The 19,889-nt window shown below is 40.8% G+C and overlaps 1 protein-coding gene across 2 annotated transcripts in view; it reads right to left on the bottom strand.

Moving 5' to 3' along the window:
- Positions 1 to 3,733: 3,733 nt before the first annotated feature.
- Positions 3,734 to 19,889, bottom strand: part of SKP1 (S-phase kinase associated protein 1) — a 36,245-nt gene continuing 20,089 nt past the window's right edge. For both annotated transcript variants that reach the window (XM_089669953.1, XM_089669952.1), the window contains 5 exons: positions 19,027 to 19,123; positions 9,277 to 9,350; positions 6,599 to 6,742; positions 6,212 to 6,352; positions 3,734 to 5,676 (listed from right to left, as the gene is read on the bottom strand). In XM_089669953.1, the coding sequence (XP_089526079.1) occupies positions 5,641 to 5,676; positions 6,212 to 6,352; positions 6,599 to 6,742; positions 9,277 to 9,350; positions 19,027 to 19,123 (492 nt within the window). In that variant the 3' untranslated portion in view covers positions 3,734 to 5,640. The remainder of the gene's footprint in view (positions 5,677 to 6,211; positions 6,353 to 6,598; positions 6,743 to 9,276; positions 9,351 to 19,026; positions 19,124 to 19,889) is intronic.

The following is a 19,889-nucleotide window of genomic DNA, read 5'->3' as shown; positions in this document are numbered from 1 at the left end:
TCTCCACAGAGTATACCCATACCTGTTATATAGGAGCATAGTATGAGACAATGGTAACAGCAGTGTCCATAAGCTGACCAGTGAGGATCATACAGTTAGGTCCATATATATACAGTTGTGTCCAAAATTATTCAACCCCCACTGAAATTGAGTGTTTTGGCCAGTTTGACATTGCTTTTGATCATTCAGTCATCTTGCTTACATTTACATTAAAGAGGCACTTGTAGGTCAGACAAATATAACATAACAGTTATAATGAAATAACCACAAATGTCTTTTCTGTGCTCACAGCATTATCAGTTTTATTCAACCCCCAAGTGACATTCAATCTTAGTACTTAGTACAGCATCCTTTTACAGTTATAACAGCTTTTAAACGTGAAGCATAGCTTGACACAAGTGTCTTGCAGCGATCTACGGGTATCTTCGCCCATTCTTCATGGGCAAAGGCCTCCAGTTCAGTCACATTCTTAGGCTTGCGCACTGCAACTGCTTTCTTTAAGTCCCACCAGAGGTTCTCAATCGGATTTAAGTCTGGTGACTGCGATGGCCACTCCAAAATGTTCCAGCCTTTCCTCTGCAACCATGCTCTAGTGGACTTGGAGGTATGCTTGGGATCATTGTCCTGTTGAAAGGTCCAACGTCTCCCAAGCCTCAGGTGTGTGACGGACTGCATCACGTTTCCATCCAATATCTCCTGGTACTGAAGAGAATTCATGGTACCTTGCACACGCTGAAGCTTCCCTGTACCTGCAGAAGCAAAACAGCCCCAAAGCATGATTGACCCTCCACCATGCTTCACAGTAGGCAAGGTGTTCTTTTCATCATAGGCCTTGTTCTTCCTCCTCCAAACATAGCGTTGATCCATGGGCCCAAACAGTTCTAATTTTGTTTCATCAGTCCACAGAACACTATCCCACAACTTTTGTGGTTTGTCCACATGGCTTTTGGCATACTGCAGTCGACTCTTCTTATTCTTTGGAGACAGCAAGGGGGTACGCCTGGGAGTTCTGGCACGGAGGCCTTCATTACGCAGTGTGCGTCTTATTGTCTGGGCTGAAACTTCTGTACCCACATCTGACAAATCTTTTCTCAGTTCCTCAGCAGTCACACGGGGACTTCTCTCCACTCTACGCTTCAGGTAGCGCACAGCAGTCGAAGTCAGCATCTTCTTTCTGCCACGACCAGGTAGCGTTTCAACAGTGCCCTTTGCCTTGAATTTGCGAATGATGCTTCCTAAGGTGTCTCTTGGTATGTTTAACATCTTTGCAATCTTCTTATAGCCATTGCCCTTCCTGTGAAGAGAAATCACCTCTTCTCTTGTCTTCCTGGACCATTCTCTTGCCTTCACCATGTTTGTAACCACACCAGTAAATGTCTAGAAGGAGCTGAGTATCACAGTCATTTTAAAGCTGCCTAATTGGTGCTTATTATGCTTGATTGCTGCTCGGTGACATCCACAGGTGTTTTCAATACCTGATGGAAAGCACCTGTATGAACCTCTGTTCTTCAGAGTGGTAGTCTTTAAGGGGTTGAATAATTGTGGCAATGAAGAAACCACATAAGAACCATTTACTACTGTATTACATAAACAATTGATGTCATTTTAGTTGCATTTGGGTAGTTACAACGTCCTTGTAGGATTTGATTCTGAATACAATTCCAAATGTACACTATAGTCCCTAAACCCCTTTACAGCATTGGGGGTTGAATAATTTTGGACACAACTGTATGAACACAGGCACAATTTTCATACTTTTGGCTCTGTATGCCACCAGAATAAATTAAAACTAAACATTCCAAATGAATTTGAAGTGCAGACTTTCAGCTTTAATTTAAGGGGTTGAACATAAACATCAAGTAAAAATTTTAGGAACTGCAACCATTTTTATACACAGTCCCTCCATTTTCACAGGTTCCAATGTAATTGGACAAATGAATATAATCATAAAATGTTCATTTTTAATATTTTGTTGAGAATCCTTTACAGGCAATGACTACCTGAAATCTGGAACCAATGGACATTACCAAAGATTGGGTTTCCTCCTTTCTGATGCTTTGCCAGGCTCAAACTGCAGCTGCCTTCAGGTTGTTCTTTGTGTGTCTTTCTGCCTTTAGTTTTGCCTTCAGCAAATGAAATGTATGCTCAATTGGGTTGCGATCAGGTGATTAACTCGGCCATTGCAGAATATTCCACTTTTCCGTCAAAAGCTCCTGGGTTGCACTCTGGGTCATCATGTATGTCCTGCGAAACAGTGAATTCAGTGTCTGGCTCACCCTGCGAGCTTGGCAGAGTCTGATGAAGCCTCACAGGGCGCTCTGTGGTGGAAGCAGAGGAGGATGCTGGTGCCATCTTGGCTGGGGCCCAGGCTAGTGTTCTTGATGGACTGATGGTTTTCATCTTTGGCCTTGATGTCCCCAGAACAATTCCATTTGTGGCAGGAGGTACTTCGGAGCAGTGGGCTGGTATGTGGCTTTGGCAAGCTCTATATCAGTGCTATTCAGTCCTCCAGCCAACATGCTTGTTTGGCAAGACTCCGCCGTTGTATGTCTCATGCATGTGTGGCAGGTTGTTTTTTGTTTTTGTTTTTTTAAGATTGCATTGACTCTTGCCAGTACTTCAGCTTACTAGGTGTTGCACCATACTAGTTTTCCCCCTACTCCCATTGAAACCTATTGCAATCTGCCAATACACTAGCTGGAAGCACCATATTTAAAAAATATTGGAATCTGCCAATACTTTAACTTGCCAGGTGTAGTTATTTGGGCTAATTTAGCCTTATAGAAAGCATTACAAATACATTGATTTGCAGACAGGAGACCTTTCACTTTTGGAATTGGACAGGCTCAATGGTGCTGAGTAATCTCTTTCCTGTTGACTGTTCCAATGCATTTTTTTTTCTAATCAAATGTTTAGATTGAGAGGGGTGAGGTTAATTTGGAGATATTTATACACACCTGTAATATTTTTTTTTTTTTTTTTAATACTGCTCAGGCTCTTTTGAATTGGGGTAAAAGACAAGCTCTCCGACATGTATTATTTAGGAGGACGATGATGATATGGGGATGGGGGGGGGAATTGGAGTGGCACCTTGGGCCCTGCTGAGAAAGGCACTGCTTGGAGTTTCCCTGGTGGCAATGATGTTGCCCATATGTTTGCCATGACTGTTTAGGTCTGTGTGTTCTCTAACTTTGTATACAAATTGTCATTTAGCTTACAGATTCTCATGGACCCAAGGAAGAAATCTAGTCTATCTGAAATACATTGGCATTGAAAAGAATTGTACCCAACATGCTTTGATCCATTATCATAGCCTGATATTGTGTTTTCATGTGTAATTTTAACATATTACTAATAAATAACATTTTATAGATTTACATGTGTGCATAAGCAGAATGCCTGAAAAGTCCCAGCTAAACATAGTAAGATATATTTCAAGAATTAGCGATGTTGGCAGTCATAACTGAGATGTGACCACTTTGTTATCGTTTCTGTTGCTCTGTAAAATATGACCCGAACTGTGCATATTTACAAGGAATAGCAAATATGTGGCACAGAATTAAAATGTGGGATTCTTCAAAAAGTATGTTTTCAGACTTCAAGATCATACAAACAAATAGGGAGTAAGCCAAAGAAGTAATAGATATACTTAAAAAAAAAAAAAAAAAAAAAAAGTATGATTTTTGAACAGATACTTTAAAACTGAAGAAAAATAAAAAAAGTGAAAGCAAAATACTTTAAACTCAGTTTATTAGGAAAGTTCAAACCTGCTCTTACAGATTAAAAGTATTACGAACACGGAACAATGAGGCAAATATAGAAGCTAAAGGATTAAACATGTGGAACAGCTGTAAGTGTATGAAAATTGCAGATTCTGCAACTCAAGCTATGTTACTGTCAGAAACAAAACTACTCATCACTGTTATAAAAACCATAACAGCACAAGTTTTTTTGCCGATTTGAAAGGCTAAAAAGGTATTCCCCTACTAGACCTGCAATTTACACTCTAAAAACACAGTAACAGATGCCCCCTGCATACTCAAATCTATTTGTTTTAGGTACAGTAAGCCAGTGTTTATTGCTAGTCAGCCGTTTGTTGTCTAGGCTGGGGATAACAGATGGTAGCAGTGTTACCTTAATTTCCTGGTTCCTCGCTAAATAACACACACACACACACACCTTTCGGATACCAATAAAGAATCCAGACTACAAATACCATGAAGCTTGTGTCGCCTAGATTTTTTTTTTAAGACTATACAGACAGCTTCAGAAAGTTTTAAATGCTAGTACTTTCAGGTAGCATTCCAGTCTGAACACTGGGACTTGCTGATTACACTGGCCCTTAAATACAGTAGGACTCAAAACTGGTATTGAGACTTGTCTTCAGAAGTGTTTGATCTATAGTATGGGGAAGGGGGGCAGAGCTCTAGCAAAACAAGGTAATGCTACATAACTGTGTACCAAGCAATGAGCCATATTTACTGGAAGATGTAATGCAAATACTACTTTTGCCATCTATACAGTCAAGTTTAGTCAAACAGAGCAAGTAACATACTGTGAATGCAATTACAATTTATTGAGTAAATAAAGTCAGTACAGCCTATGTTCGCCATTGTCTTTTTTTTTTCCTTCTTCAAATGAAAAGCACCAGCAACAACTAAAATAAATACATTTACAAAAGAGGGAAAAAGCAGAGATCGATCAAGATTTAGAACAGGATCTCCTGAGCTCATGTAAAGTACTACGTTTAGGCTGTTGCTGCACGTGTGATTTTACATGTGCACCATGGTATCATAGAATCAGTTTCAGGTATTACTCACAATAGTGTACTCCATATAGTAAGCCAAAAAGAAGGGTGGCAGATTAAAACGCCTTTCTCAAGTGAAGTTAAGTTCTAGATAACCACTATTGCTTTCTGCTACAAGACCAAAATCTGGGGGTGGGAACTCACTGACAAGCCCAGGGAGACAGAATGTGAAGACCAAATACCCTGTGTGGTAGGGGGTCCCACAAAAAAAAACAAAAAATGAGAGCAATTTAAATCACTCTCCCACAAAGAAAAATCTTAACATTAATGCATGTGTAGCTTCAGCCTTAACGTTAAAAACAGCAGCACTGATGGAACCTCCTTTTAGGTTAGTGGTTGGTGCTGAAATGAGGTTACAATTGAAATATGAAGATGTGAATATGACTTGAGTGAATTGTCAAGTTTTATCTTCTGCTGTGTCATTATGCTAGGGAGACTATTGTGCAGCAGTGACAATGAGAGTCCTCTGTTTCCAAACCATAATGCATTAGATGCACCAGTGCATAAGGATGGGACTGATTGGTTCACAAACCAATTAGACTAGTTGAGATAACATTAGAAGAGAATTTGATTCTACTTCGTGCCTTCAAAGCACACAAGTCACAGATTTATTACAGTTTAATAGTAAAAGTCACACAAGATTACAATGGTAAAAACACAGTTTGGGGAGAAAAAAAAAATATATTTATACAGGACAAAAACATGCAGCAATAAACACCCTGCTGCTAATATGGTAAGCTGCTGAGCCGACTTGTCTATTATAAACAGAGCAGTGCAACTATTTGGAACAATTCATACAGTGTGTTATTGACAAAAAGGGACACACCACCAGCTCATTTCTCTTCACACCATTGGTTTTCTTTGCGTACCTAAAACACAAACAAAAATTGTAACCAAACATTAGGGAAACAGAATATTTTAAACAGCAAAATGTCCAATGAAAAGAGCAAATTTTAAATTATCAAACATCTATTTTGATCACTGACAAACTAATATTAGCCAGTAAACATATCTCAAGCATCCAGTCTTAGGCCTCATTTACACTTACAAGTAGGGCTGTTTGCAATCAGAGACTTAGTGATGGTTCCCTAGGACTAGTTGCGGGTGGAAATCCCATTGAAAGCAATGGAAGGCTGACAGCACTCGCAGCTGCTTAAGCGTTCATAGAGCAATTACCTGCAAATGATCAGCCCTGGACGCAGACAGTCTGCGCCCCTGGGGTGAGGAAGAACTGTCTGCAACCAGATTTTCCCCTTCAGAAACATGGACAAAATGAGTTGAAAAAAATTATTATTTTTTAGTTACATAGTTAGTCTGGCTGAAAAAAAAGACAAAAGTCCATCCAGTTCAACCATATTGGAACCAGTTGGGGGAAAAAAAATAAAATAATTATCATCATCTTACTTGTGCCTCTTCCTCTTCAGTAAAGTCATTTTTTATGTTGAAGGTCTTCCTGATTTCTTCTGGTGTTTTGCCTTTAATCATGTTAGCCACCGTTTTGCAGGTGACATCAAGCAATCCTTTAATATCCAAATAGTTGGCCGCCTGGAGATGGAGGTTTAAAAATAAAAGTAAAAATCAAGTATTAAAAATAACACCAACACCACATCCTCACACTGTGTCTCATGGAAGATATGGAGCAAGAAAGTTCTAGCACAGACATTTTTTTTCATACCAAACAATAGCACCATCAATTTATGCAGCACTTTACATATATTGTACATTCACATCGGTCAGTGCCCTCAAGGAGCTTACAATCGAAATATCTTAGTAAACTTACACCATACTCACCAAAATAAGTTCAAAAAGTGTTCCTTGGTCAACTTTAAGAAACTCTTGGTCCCATACAGGAATATCATCTGTTCTCTTTTCCTTATTCTCATCATCCTCAGGCGGAGGAGGGTCATCTTTGTGATGAGTACACCACTGGATTACCTAGAAAATGGTACAAAATTAGAGTAGACAAATACTTTCTGCTGATGGATACCGTAAAAACTAGGAAGCATGCTTCTCGAAGCTGAAGTTTATTCTAGTGCTCTCGTTAAATGGGTGGCAATAGAATACATCCATACGTCTGGGAGTGCCACCCCCTTTCCCAGATTCTTTAGTTCTTCCAAGAATGGAGTGTTTTAAACATGCTGATTTAACAGACCATACAACTGAAGGAATTTAAAGTATTGCATAGGTACATGAATAGGTATTGTTTGAAACAGATAGCGTATGAAGAATGTACTGTTTAATAGCATCACATTTCCCCATCCACAAAGGGTTCTTAAACCCCTAGCCTACAGGGCACTTAAACCCCCTTCCTGCCCAGGCCAATTTCCAGCTTTCAGCGCTGTTGCACTTTGAATGACAATTGTGCGGTCATGAAACACTGTACCCATATGAAATTTTTATCATTTTTTTGAGACAGATAGAGCTTTCTTTTGGTGGTACTTCATCACCTCTGGGATTTTTTATTTTTTCTTAACCAAACCAAAAACCACTAAAAAGTTAAAAAACAAAACAAAAACAAAACACCTTTTTCTTAGTTTAGTGATGGACGCAGATAGGTGGCACTGAAAGGCAGCACTCATATATGGCACTGATGCACACTGATCGGCAGCACTGACTGGCATTGATAGGTGGCACTGATGGGTGACACTGAAAGGCAGCTCAGATGGGCACTGATGTGGCATTGATATGCACTGGTAGGCACTGATATGTGGCATTAACATGGCACTGGCAGGTGGAATGGATGAGCACTGAGAGCTGGCACTGATAGGTGGTACTGCTGGGGCTACACAGATCATCAGGGCACACAGATCATCAGTGCTCTGATGATCTGTGTACATGTCCCCTCTGAGGAATGCCGATTACCGGTTCTCCTCTCCTCACGAGATGTCAGCGTGACAGCTCGTGAAGGAGAGAAATGCCGATAACCGGCATTTCCCTGTTTACATGTGATCAGCTGTGATTGGACACAGCTGATCACATGACCGAGCCAACATCTTCAGCTCTTTCCGTTGATCGGTGATCCGCTGTGTCCGAGGGACACAGCGCACCGCCGCTTGCCACGCACTCCCGGAGCAGCACATGCGTGGTTAGAATGGGAGGATGTCATGACGTCCTCCCAGATCGAGAGAACCGCCTTGTGCCTGTCATTGTACTGTATGGTGGGTGGGAGGCGGTTAAGGACCAAGACAATGTAATTTCTAAATTTAGGGCTAGTTCACACTAGATTCAGTTCAGAGTGCTTTTTTTTCTGCATCAAAAATGCATGCACAGCATTTTCCATGTATTCCAATAGCCTTAGTTCACACCAGTGCAGTCAATTTCCCGTGCAGAAAAAAAAAAAAAAAAAAAAAATAGAACATGCGGCATTTTTTCTTCACAGAGCCACACTGGAAAATAGAAAACTGCACCGGAACTGCATGTTATGTGAACTGTAAGCAAAAACCTATCCGGAGTGCATTTTTGTAATGTGAACTGGCCCTTATTGACGTGAGTGGTACCAACTGATTGTTACCACATTTGCTCTTTATACCAATTCACAAAAAAGGATATCTATACTAAAACTACAGACCAGTCAGGCTAGCATCAAAAGTATTCCAAAGTATTTGAAGGAATGGTAAGGGACTTCAGAAATTTACTGCAATAAAAAGGAATTCTAAGTGACAATTGGCACAGATTTATGATCAAGTGCTTGTCAAACCAAAATTAACATTAAGTAGTAACTGAGAAACTGGATGGAGGAAGTCAAGTGGACATAGTTTATCCAGGTTTTTCAAAAGCATTTGATACTGTATCTCAAAACAAGAAAATGCAAAATAATGGCAACAGCACGAAATGCCAAGCCACAGATAACAGATTGCCAAATACCCTAATGCATTAAAAAAATGTTTTTGGTCTCATCTTGGCTATGCAGTAAAGTTTTAGGTCAGCGATCCTCAGGCTGGAGAAGAGACACTTACAGAGGGGATGATTACAGTATACACAACACAATATATTACAGGCGACTCCAGTAGCTATAATAAACGGTTTACTCCAAGGTCCCTCAACATCATGGCGATTTAAGGTTTAACCTTAGATAGCAGAAAAGATTCTTTACTGTTACAGCAGTAAAAATGTGGATCTCTCTCCACCAAGTGACACTAGCCCAAGTGTCAACTTCAGGAAAAAAGTAAAAAAAAAAAAAAAAAATTGTAGATGTTTTCATTAGGAAGCAGAATATACAGAGCTTTAAGAATTATTTAGAGTGGGGAAAAAAACCCAAACCCCCCCCCCCAAAAAAAAAACAAACCCAAAACATACACACGCGTAGTTTGAACTGGATAAATGAGCGCCTTTTTTACAGTCCTATAAATTAAGCAGAGCACTACATAATCAAAAACCCCTCATAGCTCCCAATATGTGGTAGAATGTAATGTGAATTGAAACGACACTATTTTCACTTTCCTCAGATTGTTTACAAAGCTTTAACATACCTTTTTTAGAATGGCAGCATTAACATTTGGAAGTGGAACAGGATCGTCGTCTCCCTCATCATCCATCCCCAAGTCTGAATAGAAAAATATTTAGTAATCAGGAGAAATGCAAAAAAAACATAGCGTAACAAGTTACAGTAAACCTTTCAAACTTAAAAAAGGTTTCCAAAAGAAGACGTGAATGTTGTGATTATCCTGCCTAGCATTAACCAGTACTGAGGCAATGTGAAGGCCATCATTTCCAAACTCTCATTCTGAAAATGCTAGCCTTGCCACCCTTATCTAGTGTCTTCTGTATTTTAAGCCACTTATTTGGAACGTGTATGCAGACCAGGAGTTCTTACTACACAAACTATGGTTGCTGCACACTTGCCTGGCTTAATGACTTAGGCCTCATTCACAAGGATTCAGAGGCCTGTATAGCAGGGGTAGGCAACAACCTAAAGCACAGCTCCATCCAAAAGGGAAGCTCCACTTGTCTTCCTCCTCCCCCCTCCGCTGACACATTTGGCACCTTCTTTTTTTGGGGGGGGGGGGGGGGGGAGGAGCGGGTACCTGGTTTTGACAAGTACCCGCTCCCACTTCCAGCTCAATGCGCCAGAGTGAACTGACCTGGGGGTTTAGTTCCCCCCCCCCCCCCGCAGGCTTCTGGGACACTTCACGAGTTCCAGAAGGCTGCAGCCCATTCATAAAGCGCATCGTGCTTCGCTCATGGGCAGTAGGGACCCGGCTGTGAAGCCAAAAGGCTGCCAGACTCCCCCTTAGTCAAGATGGTGGCACCAGCACCCGATAGCCAACTGAAGAACCAGCTAGGGTAAGGATACCGCAGGATGCCCGGACAGGCAAGTGCCCTAATATTAAAAGCCAGTAGCTACAGTATTGCAAAACATCACCTCCGTACAACCTAACACTTTGATCGCATTTCAGAGGAGCCGCAGAGCCTGCTGCACTTGTGAATTAACCCTTAGGACTTGGTCATGTATAAAGCTGGGGTTGGTAAAACCCTGCAGTCGAGTTGTGGTTTTACCTCCCCCAATCCCTACCCCCTTTAGCTGCTGAGGCAACAGCCAAAAAAAGTGTACAAGTGCCGCAGCAGAAATTAAACTTCCTGTTGCTTTTGGTGGGTGCTACCACCTGCCAATCGAGACCTATTCAAGTAAATAGGGCCACTCTGCAACGCCCCATAACTGCATGCTTCTGCAGGGTCCAAGAGGTTAAAGTAGACAGTGAGAAAGCAACACAACGTTGCCTGCTTTAACCCCTTGTTTGCTGTACTGCACAAGTTGCAGGGCACTTGCAGAGAGGCATCATTCACTTGAATGGGTCATGCTTGGTAGGTGCTACACCCACCAAGACAGGGCATATAACTCCTGCTGCGGCATGTTTACACCCCAGACCACTGACGCTAAAAGGGGTGCAGTTGGGGCAGGGGTAGTAAAAACACAACAATGGGGTTTTACATATGTAAAAAACAAACAAAAAAAAAAAAAAACTTTTTGTGCCGCTACTAGAAAAGATGGGACTATTGGGATAGCCCTGGCTATACCACTAGCAAAAAACAACAAACAGAAAATTGATGTTGCGCTAATCACAATAATGCCACAGACATTCAAAGACAAATAATGAGATGACAAGACAATAGATAATACACCATAATCAGTAAATGGAAGGAATATGGGCGTGAAGGGAAAAGTGGTCCTCATTTTGGACTTTTCTTATTTTCAAACTGTGACCGTGAGCAAAAACGCACGGAAATGATCAGGGAAAAATAAATTATTAAGTAAATCACAGTAATGGTGGGACATTAGAATCCATCATAACAAATGAAATAACGTGAATACAACTGAAAAAGTGGAGCAGAATGTGAAAAATACAAAATGAAGTGCTTATATATTAAAAGTGGACAAATCAATTGTCAGAGAAAATGACAATAACAACGAACAGTGAGGCCAAAAAATGTGACTCTAAATGTCCCACCATTACTGTGATTTAGTTCATATTTTATTTTTCCCTGATCATTTCCGTGCGTTTTGCCCACGGTCACGGTTTATTGTCCGTTACACCTTTTGGTCCTCATTTTGGACCTTTCTTATTTCACTTTTCCCTTCACTCCCATATTCCTTCCATTTACGGATTATGTTATGGTGTATTATTTATTGTCTTCTCATCTCACTATTTGTCTTTGAATGTCTGTGGCATTGTGATTAGCGCATCAATTTTCTGTTTATGGGATTTTACAATCCACCAAACTGTAAATGTAAATGAACCCTTACTATTCTGAGCCCCCTATAAGACTGCTTTCACACTGGTGTACTGTGGTTTACCTGCACCGCAGATGCAGCACATTGCATCTGTAACTTTCCTGGGTTAGCTGCGCTTCACCGTAGACTTCTATTATATTCCACAGGTGTGGTGCACTTCCTGAAAACGCACTAAAACACCTGCATTCAGGAGTAATGATGCGCTTTCAGAAAGTTCACCAAACCAGGATATAACAGAAGTCTATGGATAAGCGCAGCAAACCCGCAGGTGTACCTGCAGTACACTGCACCAGCGGTGTGGGTAAACCACAGTGCATCAGTGTGAAAGCAGTCCGATACTATTATGCCAAGTGTATTGCTTCACACTGACTTGAAGATCTCCTAACTCCTGCTTCTGGCACCACTACAAAGATCGCTAGCTGGGATAAGAGGTGGAGTGTAGTTGGAATCATTCTGTATGGGGCAGAAGCCAGCACCACAGAGGAGGCATCGACTTAAGCCACTCTTGCTCCTTACATCACCTTTACAAGTAGTCCCTCTGCTTTACACTTTGATGCTCTGGGATGGCAGGTCAGCAATCCCTGACCATGATCTACCAGTCACCTGGTCGCAATCTACTGGTAGATCGCGATCTATAGGTTGCCGACCCCCGCTATATAGAGTACACAAGCTCTTGTTTATTCATCTAGAGTAGTGTGAAGTTGCATGCAGCTGTAAAGGACTCACCCGGACAGGTGTACAGGGACAGAAATGAAAGACAGGAGAAAAAAAAAAAAAAAAGTGAAGGGTTATCTAAAAAAGAAAGTTTTCAGTTTTGCTTTGAGAGCGTTTAAAAGGTGCGACTGATTCTCTGTTCTTGGGAAGCAGATGCCAACGTTTCAAAGCATATCAGGAGAAGGCACTGTCCCCTTTAGCATGTAGATCGGTTTGAGGGAGACAGAAGACAAATATTACAGGAGTGAAGGTTACCAGGAGGGGGAGTAGGGTGATAAAAGTGCAGACAGATATTGGGCTGCCAAGCTGTGCAGAGCCTTAGAGGTCTTCTGAGTCCTCATGCTAACCTATGACAGGTAACCAATACAAGGAGTTAAAGATAGGAGTAATGTGATCACTTGCACTTGGCCAGGGGTCTCCAAACCTCAAGTCCAGTAGGTTCTCCCCACTGCACTGACTATTGCCTGTATGGGTCTGCGGACCCCATTTTTACACGAGTAGGTTCCCTGTGCATTTTTTATATGTGGCTGGGAGTACCAAGATGGCAGCTGCTGACAGTACCGGAAATGGCGTCACCACGCTTCCATTCTACGCGTTGAGTCACGTAACTTCATCAGGTCATCAGAGCCTTGATGAAGTCATGTGATGCAATACGTAGGACAGAAGCATGGTGACATCATTTCCTGTACAGTCGGCAGCCGCCATCTTGGTACTTCCAGCCACATACACCCTCCAGTTTTTTTGTTGCAGTGATTGCCTGTATGGGCCTGCGGACCCCATTTTTACATGCGAGTAGGTTCTCTGTGCATTTTACAGTAAAGTCCATTTTAAACTTACTACACTATGGGAAATTCTCTTGCTTGATCTTCCATGTGAGGAGATAGATCTATGGTCATACCCTTATTAAGGATATCGGAGTTACGCCAGGGTGTGCTTGCCATTAAGAAGAGTCCTTGCTTTCTTTACCACTGGGATTCATCTTCATTGAGATAATCGGTTTATGCATGTGCCTTTTGACCCCTTGTGGGTCGCAGTTGGAAGGCGAGTGTGCACGCTAGCTGGTGAAGGGTTGCCCTTTTGCAGGGATCATGGATGTCTCACGGCTTGTGTTGAAGATTCACTGTTTTTGAAGTTTTTTGGGACTATTTGTATCCATTTATACATTTCTTTTATCTATTGACCACGTATTCACTTGGTCGGTCACATCTTATTGTGAATTTACGATTTTTGGCCACATTTTTACCTCTGTTGCCATCTGCTACACTCATTGTTTTTTCACATTTGTTGCTTTTTTAGCATTTATTGGTTTACCTGGGTTATATTTTTCACTATACACATTATTGATTTCTATGTTTATTGCATATTAAAGGCGCACACCTATTACTGCCAGCATGATGTGGATATCTGTTGGTTGAGGCAAAATTTACAGCAGCCAGGTCCTCATGAGGCAAAAGAGCTCACAGGGGTGGTGAGAGGACCAGTGCCCAAGAAGATGGCTAGTAGGAAAAATGCCTCGTCTCTAAGGAAATCAGCTCGGCTTAGAGGAAACTGATTTTGATGAATTATACTACAGGACGGCTTAAGAAAAAGGTGTTTGGAATCAGGAGGAGTAAGGCAATTGATGCACAAGGAACTATTTACATTTTATTTCAGCTTTGCCAAAGGAACATTTAGTTCCAGTTTCTAAATGTTGAACACCGATCCTAATGGGGAGTGCTGATTGGAACTTCAAGCAGGCTGGAAGTAAGCGCACATGTGAAGCTCTTTAAATAAGCTGCTAGCAGGCTTCAGCTGACTTTCAAAGTGACAATCACCACTACCACAAGGATCTGTGTATAACATTCCCAAACAGGAGCTGAAGGGTGCTTTAGATGCTTAGAGAAAGCTGGTCAAAAGTTGCCGAAAGCTTTGCAAAAGCTTGAGAAATTTTCATAAAAGCTTGCTGTTCACACTGCTCCTATACAAGCTGAAGCCTGTGTGAAACAGGCCTTAGAATCCTGTTTAATATGCATGTACAGAACTGTGTAAAAGTTTTACGTAAGTGTGAATAAATGCTGTAAAGTATGAATGCTTTCAAATATATATTTTTATCAAATTGCACATTGCAAAAAAGGAGCGAACCAAAGGGAAAAAAAAAGTAAATCAGAATCAATATTTTGTGACTACCCTTTGATTTGAATCCAGGATCAGTTCCTACACTTACACGAATTCAGGGATTTTGTAGTGTCAGAGTCAGATGTCTGATTAACCAATTACACCAAGCAGGTTCCAAAGATCATCAATTTCATTTGTATGTTGAAAACAGTCATTAAATTAGCTGAAACCAAAATAGTTGTGTAGGAGGCTTGAAACTGGATAAGGAACAGTCAAAACTCTGCTACTAAAGTGAGGTTGTTGAAGACTATTTCTTGTCAAGGTCATACACCATGGCAATACTGAGAATGGCAACAAGACACAAGGTAGTTATACTAAATCTGCAAGGTCTCTCCCAGGCAAAGATTTCAAAGCAGACAGGTTTCAAAATATGCTGTTCAAGCTATTTTGAAGCGCAAAGAAGCGGGCAATGCTGAGTACTGCAGACGCAGTGGTTGGCCAAGGACAGTTGAAGCAGCAGATTTAGACATATCATGCTTACTTCCCTGAGACATCGGAAGACATCCAGCAGTGCCATCAGCACAGAACTGGCAGAAACCAGTAAAGACTGGCCAGAAGTGGTCTTCATGGAAAAACTGCAACTGCAGTTAAAAGCCATATCTCTGACATGGAAACAAGGCTGACTCCACTATGCATGAAAATATAGGAACTGGGGTGCTGAAAAATGGCAGCAGGTGCTTTGGACTGATTATTAAAAATGTGACATATTTGGTTGTAGCAGAAGACAGTTTGCCAAAGGTCTGGAAAACTGTACAATAGTGAATGTCGGAGATCACATGCCTCTTCTTCACAGCAAAAATGTTATAACATGAACATGAGTTAAGAAAAAGAATCAACCCCTTCAGTGCTAAATTTCAAAAAGTTCAGTGAATAGAAACAATATTTTTCTGATTGTTTGGAGTGGAATAGATCTGCACAAGAAGAAAGTGAAACTAAGTGTGAGGAGGAAGGGGCTGACAGTCTAAATTTCTTAAAATATATATATTTTGTTTAGCCAAATTAGTTAACAAACATGGATGTTTGTTTAAGCAAATAACATTCTGTAATGTTATGGTTTCAGTTGAATAAATCTATTTAAATTGTTATTAAGGTAATGATTATTTTTCTCCTTCCTAAGTACAAAAAGTTGTCCAAATATGAATGATTAACCTATTAAACTGGGGATAAAAAAACTAATATGAAAAGTTGTTATTCTAAAAATTTTCATCTACTTGCATATTAAAGTTATACCAGCAAGAATTAGTCTATGTAAAAAAGTATGATTTAAATCAAGCCTTACTGACTAGTGATTTAAATCGTGATTTAAATCAGTTTGATTTAAATCAAATCCACCCTGGCAGGGATTACATGAAGAGACAAAAAGGAAGGATTTGAGGCAACCTACATTCAATGAAGATCTGTGGTTAGTTCTCCAAAATGTTTGGAACCTACCCAAGTTCCTTCAAAAACTGTGTGCATGTGTACCAAGAAGAATTGATGCTGTTTTCAAGGCAAAGTGTGGTCACATCAAATATTTATTTGATCTCATAAAACACTATACCCAAACTAAAATTTTATCATTTTCTTCACACAATTAGAGCTTTCTTTTGGTGGTATTTAGGCAACACTGGGGTTTTTATTTTTTGCTAGAACAAAAAAAAAAAAAAAAAAAAAAATGACCAAAAATGTTAAAGAAAAATGTGGGTTTTTTTTTTTTAGTTTCGGTTATAAAAGTTTGCAAATAAATAATTGTTATTCATAAAATTTAAGCCAAGATGTGTTCTACTATATGTCTTTGGTGAAAATAACCTAAATTAGGATGCATTATTTAGTTTGTAGGAAAGTTATAGAGTTCACAAACTATGGTATATATCTGAATATTGATCAATCCTGAAGTACTGATGGCCAATCTAATTTCTTGAGGGCCAAGAATGTCAGAACAGTACAGATATCCCCTAAATGACAACCTTTTTGCAAAGTAGACAGTCCGGTGTATTTCATAAGAGGCATGGCGAGTTTTTTGAAGTTGTAATTTGTTTGGCAATTTTTTGGAAAATGAAAAAATTTAAAGTAATTTTCACTCTCTTTTCACATACTGACACCAGCGCAGTACGGCATCATCATATAACTGGCATGGCGGTGATCAGGGACACTGACTGGTGACAGTACGAAAAAAAAAAAAAAAAAAAAGTGATTAGTTTTAATTATTACATTTTTAAAGATTTTTTTTTCATATTTCACTATGACCAAAGTAGTACAATGTTACTATAGTAATATTGTACTACTTTGGGGAAGTGATCAGTATTTTTTTATTTTTACACACTATTTGCTTATAGCAAATTACCTGACATCGATTCATTCAGGGTTTTTTTTTTTGTTCTTAGCTGTGATTTGGCCATGGCTAATCACATGACACAGCTGGGCTAGGATTGGCCCAGCTTGTGCATATGATCGCTGTGACCACTGACAGCTAGACACACTTTGTATACAATGGAAGGCTTCTGCTAATGCCATCCATTGTATACAACTGTCATGTGACCTGCTGTGACTGGTCACACGGTACTGGAAATGGGGCCGGTACACAGATCTGTCATCGGCCGTGTCCGAGGTACATGGCCGGTGTCAGATCGCGCCGCAGGGTGGCCCTGCAGGCGGGCGCACTGCGCATGCGTCATATGGCGTCCACCCGGAGGGATGAGCTGCTCGCCCGGCCGCCTTTGTGCTATTGGTCGGGCGGGAACTGGTTAAAAGCTGAACAGGAAACATGTAAATGCTAAAAAAGTAAAAGAACCCAAGAGAGCCCTGAGCGACACCAGACTTAACATGACCAATTTCCCTCTGGAACCCACCAGAGGGAGAACACAATAGTAACCAGTATGCAAGACTTCAATGAGTTTCAAAAAGTGTTTTGAAATCATTCAACAGCATTCTATATATCAAGAGGACTGGGGTATGCCAAAAGAAATACAGCCAGTCTAGATTTCTATACGGATTTGATCCAATATACAGATTCACATGTCATATATGCTACCACCTCCCTCTCACTCCCCCTCTCTGTTGGGGTCCCTCAAGGCTCTGTCCTCGGGCCCCTTTTCTTCTCCATCTACACCTCCTCCCTTGGCCAGCTCATACACTCTCATGGCTTCAACTACCACCTCTATGCCGACGACACACAAATCTCACTCTCAACCCCCCACCTCACCCCCTCGGTCTCCGCCCGTATCACACGCCTACTGAGCGACATATCAGACTGGATGTCACTCCACTTCCTTAAACTGAACCTCTCCAAAACAGAGTTTGTCTTCCCCCCAGCCCGGACACCACCCCCCATTGACTTCTCCATCACATCCAACAACGCCACCATCAAACCCGCCCTGCAGGCCAGAGTACTTTGTGTCATTCTGGACCCCAACCTATCCTTCCAGCCCCAAGTCCAATCTTTAACAAACTCGTGCAGACTCCACCTCCGCAACATCGCCAAAATATGCACGTTCCTAACTCCAGAAACCACTAAACAGCTCATCCACTCCCTCATCATATCACGACTCGACTACTGCAACTCCCTCCTTACTGGCCTGCCTTGCCGCTAGCTATTCCCGCTTCAGTCAATCCTGAATACGGCTGCCAGACTCATTCACCTTTCCAATCGCTCCGTCTGTCAATCCCTCCACTGGCTTCCGATTGCGCAATGGATCAAATTCAAAATCCTAACACTGACGTACAAAGCTGTCCATCATACTGCCCCGAACTACATCACTGACCTAACATCCAAGTACCGCCCAGCACGCACACTCCGCTCCTCACAAGACCTCCTCCTCTCTAGTTCCCTGATCTCCTCCTCCCATGCTCGCCTCCAGGACTTCTCCAGGGTGTCACCCATCCTCTGGAACTCCCTGCCCCAACCCATCAGATTATCACCTACTCTCCTCTCCTTTAGGCGCACCCTGAAAACCCAACTCTTCAGGGAAGCCTACCCCACCCCCTGCTAACTTGCCGACTTCCTCCACTCTTCCTACCACTCCATCACCCACAGCTCTCTCCTCCTGTGCCACCATCCCCTCCCTCCTAGATTGTAAGCTCGAAAGAGCAGGGCCCTCAATCCCGTCATGTTCTGCATTGTATTGGTATTGTTCTGTCACATGTTCTGTCCCCCTTTGTAATGTACAGCGCTGAGTGAACGATTGGCGCTTTATAAATACTGTATAATAATAAAAAAAAACAAAAAAAAAAAAACACACAAGGGGTCCTGTGCAGTTTGAATTTCATCTTTATAGACTTCAATGGGGACTAGATGGAATCCAGCTGACTGAAGTCAATGGGAGGCAATTTTGCACTGAAGTTAATAGGAGGCTTATTTAACGGTTGAACTGGAGGGACTTTTGTCTTTTTTTTAGCCAGACTATACGTAACTATGTTTTAATATCATCTGATTTGAACTTGAACTGCTGAACAATTCGCATCAGAATCACACCATACACAGAAATCACACTGTGAATTTGCACCAAGAACTTGCAGTCAAAAATAGATGGAATTTACACCACATCAGTGTAAACTGGGCCTTAAACAGAAGCTTTGGGTAGTTGACAAGTATAAAAAAAAAAAACACACAAATACAAAGTTTTTTTTTTTTTTTGCAACTTACCCTCCAACATTGTTTTGATAGTTACAGACTGTTTTGCTATTTCAACATCTACCTCAAAAATCTCACCATCAGAACTCTGCAGCTTTATTGAAGGCATCTGGGGAAGAAAATTAAAAACAAAAAAACCAAACAGCTAAATCAAACCATAAGTCATGTTCAGGTTTCAAGAAAGCAAAAACACACCTACATTCAAATAGAAATCATGAGAAAATCATAGAAAATCTATTACAGGTAATCTTTCTTCTCTAGGCAAGGTCACAACTGCCCATATAAAAATAAACACACCACACACTAAACCAAAACAATGCACATGACCTGTACACTCCCCTAAAGGACCAGAGCTACGGGGTGGTTAGTTTGGCAATAAACAAAGTCATACATTGTTTTTCAAGCACAAACAGGCTTTATATTAGTGATATTCTCTAGCAAAAATGATTTTTAATGCAATCCCTAGGAAAAGAAAAGCACTTTTTTTTTTTTACCAGTGTTAGTTTAACCACATCAATACCAGACACTTTCACCCCAGGCTAATTTTCACAGATCAGTGTTGTCTCACTTTGAATGAGGATTTTTTAATTATGCAACACTGTACTCAAATTACATTTTTAAATCATTTTTATACAGATATAGCTTTCCTTTGATGGTATTTTTATTTCTTTCTATAAATTATAAAATAACAAACATTTTGCAAAAAAATAAAAAAAATATCTTAATTTATGCTGTAAAATTTGGCACAAAAATCTTCATAAATAGGCTAAAATGTAATATGCTACATTTGCTAAAAATAATCCAAAATCAGTGTATAATATTTAGTCTGCATGAAAGTCAGTGTACGTACGTGTGTGTACGTGTACGTGTGTGTT

Source organism: Staurois parvus, unplaced genomic scaffold, assembly GCF_062004578.1.
Source record: "Staurois parvus isolate SC_StPar_1 unplaced genomic scaffold, SC_StPar_1.0 ptg000085l, whole genome shotgun sequence".
Classification (NCBI taxonomy): domain Eukaryota; kingdom Metazoa; phylum Chordata; class Amphibia; order Anura; family Ranidae; genus Staurois; species Staurois parvus.
This window is presented reverse-complemented; position numbering and strand designations above follow the sequence as displayed.